Source organism: Amborella trichopoda, chromosome 4 (assembly GCF_054954075.1).
Source record: "Amborella trichopoda isolate Santa Cruz 75 chromosome 4, AtrichopodaSantaCruz75HAP2 v2.0, whole genome shotgun sequence".
Classification (NCBI taxonomy): Eukaryota; Viridiplantae; Streptophyta; class Magnoliopsida; order Amborellales; family Amborellaceae; genus Amborella; species Amborella trichopoda.
Window position 1 is genome coordinate 50,480,491 of NC_142339.1, and position 7,188 is coordinate 50,487,678.

At 35.7% G+C, this 7,188-nt stretch overlaps 1 protein-coding gene across 2 annotated transcripts; it reads left to right on the forward strand.

The window, feature by feature from the left end:
• The first annotated feature begins 400 nt into the window (after positions 1 to 400).
• LOC18429067 (uncharacterized) lies at positions 401 to 5,116 on the forward strand. 2 transcript variants are annotated; one of them, XR_016054701.1, is made up of 7 exons: positions 401 to 1,009; positions 2,344 to 2,585; positions 2,730 to 2,852; positions 3,702 to 3,854; positions 4,001 to 4,183; positions 4,316 to 4,457; positions 4,782 to 5,116. XR_016054701.1 is itself a non-coding variant. In XM_006838360.4 (7 exons), the coding sequence occupies exons 1-7, from the start codon at positions 580 to 582 to the stop codon at positions 4,940 to 4,942; spliced, it is 1,398 nt and encodes a 465-aa protein (XP_006838423.1). In that variant the 5' UTR covers positions 401 to 579; the 3' UTR covers positions 4,943 to 5,116. The 2 variants fall into 2 exon arrangements, 1 of the variants encoding a protein (XP_006838423.1); XM_006838360.4 differs by having other exon boundaries at positions 3,738 to 3,854.
• Positions 5,117 to 7,188: the final 2,072 nt, after the last annotated feature.

Consider the following 7,188-nt stretch of genomic DNA (forward strand, 5'->3'; position numbering starts at 1 on the left):
AGGATTGTCGGGTTAGAATATTTAAAAGTGCTAAAAAATAAAAAAATTGACACAATTCTAATATTCCTCTGTCAAAATAGTTAACATATTAATTTCTAAATATTCGTACGCTTTTGAGTCAGTTCGACAATTTTTAATCACTAGTTCAAAATACTAACATGACATTTCTTCCTTGGTTTTAAATGATAAGAATATTAGTGGTTGAAAGCTTAAAAGTTTTTTTTTTTACCTTGTCAAAAAAAAAAAAAGCTTAAAAGTTTTTTTGTATGGGAAGAACTCACTTTAACTAACTTTCAAATAAAAAGCATCTCTACTTTTGGGCAGTTATTTTGGTCGGTTATCCGATAAAAATTAGCATGAGATAAAACGTTTTTTTAACGCTGTCTCTTCCTTTCACATCAGAGACATGGAGCATCTCTGACATGTATCTCGTTTTTAAGGTGCAGAGAAAAGCTCAGAAAAACCCTAGATCTTTTACGCCCTCGGTTCCCTCTGTTCTTTCCCCACCATTCACTGTAAAAAACTCTCAATTCATCAGGGGTTACTGAATGGTTCCTTGATTCTTCAGGGACCTCTTTAATGGCGTCTCCTACATCTAGATGGAGTGGAAGCTTTAGAGACGCTAATTCTGGGGTTTGCATCGAATGCAGGCTCAGGAGTTTGGGTCACCGTTTTAGGAACTCCATTTTCTATAGAAGTTCAGGAAAAGGTTTTGTAGAGGGGATTGAGCATCCTCTCACTTCTTTTTCATTGAATTTTGGTTCTTTGAAGACCAGAGCCGCCATTGAAAGGGGAAAAGCTTCTTACTCGAGTGAGGATTCAGGGCATGGGGATAAGAGGGGTAGAGAAGAAGGGGGATCAGAATTAGGGCAAAAGAGGAAGCTGGTTTCTCGATGGAGAAAGATAAGGTCTGATATTTTTAAGGGAAGGAACCTATGGAAGAGGATTTTCTTTGCTTCGAAGAAGGTTCGGAGCATTATAATTCTCAATGTTCTCTCTGTCATATATGGTAAGCTAATTTCCTGCTTTCTTTCATGTATATGATTGTTTGATGTTTGCTAAAATGTAGCTGAAGTTTGGTAATTCTGGTTCGAGAAATGTTATTGACTGATCAACGGTATTCATAAAGAGGAAAAAAAGAAAAAAAGAAAAAAAAAGACCCTAAATAGGAACTGAGTGAAAGTGTTCCAAATGAGTAGGTCCTTGTTCTTTTCTGAAACGCGTAAGAATTCCTTTATTATTTTGATAGTCTATGTTACTTAGTTTTGGTTTTCTCTTGCTGGTTTTGTGGAAGCTTGGAAGTAGCTTAATTGTTTATGGGCATTGTAAAAAAGTCTGAGGAGATTGGGAACTTAGTTGCCAAATGGAAGAAATATATTGTATGGATGTCGTTTGTACTTTATATTGAATATGGTAATTATTGAACAATTTCACTGTTTCTCTAGTGAATTTTCTGCTTATATTCCTTTTGTCATTTTTGAGAAATGCATTTTGTTATTTATTCACATCTATGTGGATCATATTGTATTACTGGTGTGTAGATTATCAGTGTCATTGAGCTACTGTTGTGTAGATTATCAGTACCATTGAGCTCCTGGTGTGTAGATTATCAGGGTCATTGAGCTACTGGTGTGTAGATTATCTGTGTCATTGAGCTACTGGTGTGTAGATTATAAGTGTCACTTAGCTAAGTAGTACTTTGTTCTTATGATTCCTCAGTTGATTTTCTGCATTCTTATACAAAACTTGCAATTTATATATAATACACCATTAGGCATAGGAGAAGCTGAATGGGTATCCATATGATGTGCCTAGATGTGCGGCGCAGTTGCCTAGGATTTCTCAGGTGAGCAAAGAAGTGGGGAAATAAAATTTAGACAAAGACAATATTAATTTTGTGTAAGAAAAAATAGAGTATTGTATTATGCTATACAGTATCAGTATATAATTATGTCCCTAAATTACTTATAGATTATGACTATGTATAATAGTTTAACCAATTAATAATATAGCTACTCTATGGTAATTATAATATATATTTTATACGTTGCCATTGTACTATATTGTTGAGACACTATAGTGAGAACTCTACGAACAATTTATATAGCCTCACAAGCACTTTGAAATGGTCATGTTTCCCAAGTTTAAGTACAATTATAAGGCTCTTGTTTTCTTAATTGGAGAATGTTGCATTTCTTGTAGAGTGCTTTACAGGTCAGTATTAATCACTAGACAGACTCTTTTTTCCCTTTGGGTAATTGATCGATAACAGACTCATTAATTTGGTTACATTCATTATAAGCTATTGTAGCCTATTCTAAGTCATTATGTCTTCCTTCTCAGCAAGTGATATCTCTGTGGTGAAAGAAGTGGAAGCCATCACGGATCCAGCTCTATTTACATTTGTAAGATTCGTTGGTTCAGCCATTCCTTTCATTCCATTCATTGTCCAAGCACGCAGGGATGGTCGCACTTGTGCAGCTGGAATGGAGTTAGGCTTCTGGGTCAGCTTGGGATACCTTGCACAGACAATTGGACTGCTCACATCTGACGCCGGACGAGCTTCCTTTCTTTCTTCATTCACAGTAAGCTCTTTGCTGGTTCTGCTTTTTCTTCATTTTTAATTGGCACACAAATTACTTCTTATTGATAACAGAATCATTATTTTTTAGAAAAAGGAAAAAGATGAAGTTAATCTATGTTGACAACCTTTTTTTGGAATTTGGCAGGTTATCATTGTACCCTTTCTAGATGGTCTTTTAGGAGCTAAAGTTCCCAAACTCACATGGTTTGGAGCTGTTGTATCTCTCATCGGGATTGGTCTTCTCGAGTCCAGTGGCTCACCTCCTAATGCAAGTACTTGAAAATAATTTGCTTTATGTTGGTTGAATAATGTTTGAGGCAGAACACAAGTTGCTGAGAACTGCTTGCTAATGGGTTCAATTTGATTCCTTTAATTTCATGTTCTTAAAGGTGTTCTGTTTGGTTAATCTTATTGGGTTCTATCCAAACTGCTTCTTAAGTATGACCAAGTTTGGTCCTGTTTGAAAGGAAAGAAAATAAAAGCCTGTCAAATTCAGGCCTTGGATCACAAATGAAATCATAACTGGGTCATAGGTCATTGACTAGCAGATTGGGACCTCTGACTGGCCAGTTCAGCCGATATGCATAGATACTCTAGTTTCGTTTTATCATTATTTAATGCATTCTACTTCCTAATAGACTGGAAATGAGTCCACTTTGTTGGTCATTCAGTTTTAACAAAGGGTGTGGTTTGTATAAGGCTGAGGCCTTAAACATTCAAAGTAAAGCACACCTCCAAATAGTGTCGGAATATGTTGTTTCAATACCATAGATCATTATGATGGCCCTAAAATTTGTGTTCATCTTGAATTATAAAATTTAAAATTTTAAGAATAGAATAGATCGATTAGATATATGAAGTATGAACACTTGAAAATCTTGAAAGTTGATGGTCTAGATAATACATTACAAGAGGTACTATTTTCAAAACTTCAAATCTATTTTTTCTCATATCAATACATCTAGAGCTCGAGATGATCGAATTGACAGTTTTTCTGCATCGAAATATACCTCTTCTAATGAATTTTTGAGGTGCACCTTAATTTGATTGTTTAGGGCCTCACCCTTATATAAACTTTTTCCTTTAACAAAAATGCTTTGTTTTGGTGGAATAATAGGTCTCTGTAGATTGATGGCATTATACTGTCCTCTAGGTTGGAGACTTGCTGAACTTCATGAGTGCTATTTTCTTTGGGGTCCATATGCTAAGAACTGAACATTTCTCAAGAACCACGAAGAAAGAAAAATATTTAGCGCTTCTTGGTTATGAGGTAACCTTACAATATAATTTCATTTAAACCTTGTTATGCCATTCAGATCTAAGGATTCAGGATCCCTGGTATTTCCCTTCCTTCAACCTTTGTACTGGAGCATTATCTATATTAACTGAAATTGATGGTGAAATGATGGATGTTAGGTTGCTGTTGTAGCATTGTTTTCAATGATATGGTACTTTCCAAGAATTGGGTTGTTTCACCTGCATCAAATGGACTGGACATCTTGGGTATGGACAGGCATTTGGGATAAATTTCTTTCCTTCCCATGGATCCCTGCACTTTATACAGGAATGTTTTCAACTGGCTTATGCCTGTGGGCAGAGGTACAGTTCATTTATTTTTTTACTGGAGTGCTGTATACTCTCTATGACCCCAAGTTAAAATCCAGAAAGAGTGATCCACTGATTATGAATGCCATGTAACTACTGATTCCACAATGCAAACTTATTTTTCAGATGGCTGCCATGCGTGACATATCAGCAACAGAAACTGCCATTATCTATGGATTAGAGCCTGTTTGGGGTGCTGCTTTTGCATGGTTCCTGCTTGATGAGAGGTGGGGTGCTACAGGATGGATAGGAGCTGTTCTGATATTGGGTAAGATGATTGCACTCTAACTTATAACATCCTTAGTTGCATTTGACATTTGCTTCCAAATCCAAAATTCTCCTTTCAAATTACTTAAAAATTGTAGATATCTACATTGAAAATGACTTCTAAAAGTCACATAAATCCTCCTTTCAAATGGAATTCTCTTTTAGGTTTTGTTTCTTTGGTTAGGTGGGCATCATTAATAACGACTTCTTGTTCTAAATCTGAGACAATTTTTTATTTTGTTTTTCTTCTTTTTGGCTGGTTCCCCTCACTCCATTTATCGTGCTTCACTGCTAAAATTTATACGATGGTTGTTTTGTCATGCAGGTGGAAGCTTAGCGGTCCAGTTATGCCCAGAAAAGCCAATAAAAGAAGAAGAAATTGACACCCTACTTGAGAGCTTTGATTCACTGGATGGAGGAAGGGGCATGTCTCCCTCAAAGATCTATGTTAGCTCGAGAAAGAAGGTGACCAAGTTCGAGGAATAGGTCTATCATTTGTATATTAGTTTCTTGTAAATTATTATCCTTTCTCATTGCTATCATAAAGTGGGAATCAGAAGTGAAACCTTGTTGTTGGGATGAATAGCTCCCTGATACTTGGTTATGGCAACCAATCCCCTACATGTAAATTCATGTCTATAATGTATAGCTCTTTGTTTCCATCACTTGTTCTGTTTCTTTTCTTGTACTAGGTTGCAGTTCTCTCCACTTGGTAAGCTAGTCTCAGGAGACTGGAGACCCAGAGGCTAAAGTCAAAATATTCTTTTCACGTGAAAGAATTTCTCATGTGGTTAGGTGTGGGAATGTTTTCACACCAATTAATCATAGTGTATATTTTCACACCAATTGGCGGCTAATTAGTTTGAAAATATTTCTACACCTAACCACAAGAAAAAAAATTTACGCGAAGCAAACGCGTGCTAAATGTAAGTTTGAATTGCTAATGAGAATATAATGCGTTAATATTGTCCAAAAAAAAGGGAGAGTAAAAAAGGGAGCTCAATCTATCGTAGAAAGAGAAATGGAGAGTTTTAACTTTACATGTGGGGCTTGTTTGATTTTTGGAGGACGTGGCTTTGGAAACCGCATCATCCAATACTGTAGCATTTTTTTTGTTTGATAATGGGGAAGTTTTACATTAAAGTGGATACTGCAGTACCCACTTACCTTATATTTAGGCTAAAACGTGGATACCGCCAATTCCATGAAGGACTACGGAACTTGGGGTATCTACTTCCACAGAAGATGCAGCTTGGGGTATCGGGTATCTACTTCCACAGAAGATGCGGCTTGGGGTATCGGGTATCTACTTCCACAGAAGATGCGGCTTGGGGTATCGGGTATCTACTTCCACAGAAGATGCGGCTCTCAAAACCGCATCTTTCAAAAATTGGACATGCTTGCAGTGTTTTAGAGAGAGGTCATCTAGTTAGAGTAGCTCAGTGAACTCGGAGGTTGGAGCATTAAAGATTTATATTTACCTTCAGAAAACGTTTAAATTAATTTATTGATGGAGTTATATATATATATATATATATATATATATATATATATATTACTTTTTAATGCTATGCATATTTCATTTGAGTATTAAACTCCCACTACTTTTCTTAATTGCAAAATCACATTGTGATCCATATGTTCTTTCATTACGATTTATTACACTGAAATAATAAATTGGAAATTTTTTCCCAGATTAAATTGGAAATGAGGTAACTACCATGGAATATTATCATCATAGATATCCTTTATCAAATACATTGAGAAGTGTAGAAATGAATTCCCTTGTAATGGAATTGTGCTTTGTTATTGGGGCCTACACAAACTTTTTTTTTTATATATTTTTTTTAAAGAGAGAAACTTGTGAGATGATCCATTATTGCCTTTGCAACTACCCACCAAAGTGGTGAGAGAAGACCCATTTCTGCCTTTGCTTCTACCAGTCAAAAGTAAGAGAGAGAGAGAGAGAGAGAAATTGACTTTCATGGAGAAATGAAAAGAGACATTGCATAGAAAGAGATCAAAAGAGGTATTGATGGCTGGCTATGAATGACGGTTCAAGAGATTTCTGCAACTTCTCCACCAGTCAAAAGTGAGAGAGAGAGTTACTTTAATGGAGAAATAGAAAGCGCCATTGCATAGAAAGAGACCAAAAGAGGTATTGCTTGGTGGCTATAAATGAGGGGGACAGGAGATTTGTGCAGAAGTAGTTTCATCTTCATTTTCGGTATTTCAAGGCTAGGCTTTTTCCTTTATCTATTGTAATTTGATAACAGCTTGGCTATGTAAATGGTCAATCCGTGGGCCACATAAGGTTGTTCATGCTAAGAATATATGAACGTATTTACTCATGTACAAATGGGTACCTCATCTTGAGGTATATGAACGTATCTCATAAACAAGGGAAAAGTTTTTAATAGAGCGGAGGCTCTAAACAATTAAATTTGAGCCTACCTCAAAAATTTCACTAAAAGAGGTTGTTTTGATGCCCAAATATTTTCGAATCGATCATCTTGACATCAAGAAGTACGGACATGAGATAAAAAACAGATTTCAAGTTTTAGAAATAGTGTATTTTGTAATGCATTTTTGGATCGTCAACTTTCAAGATTTTCAAGTTTTGATAGATCTATCGGTCTACACTATTTTTTAAGCTTTAAACTTTATAAATAAATATGAAAATATATTTTAAGGCTATCACAAAGATTTCCAATATTGAAACCACATTTCTC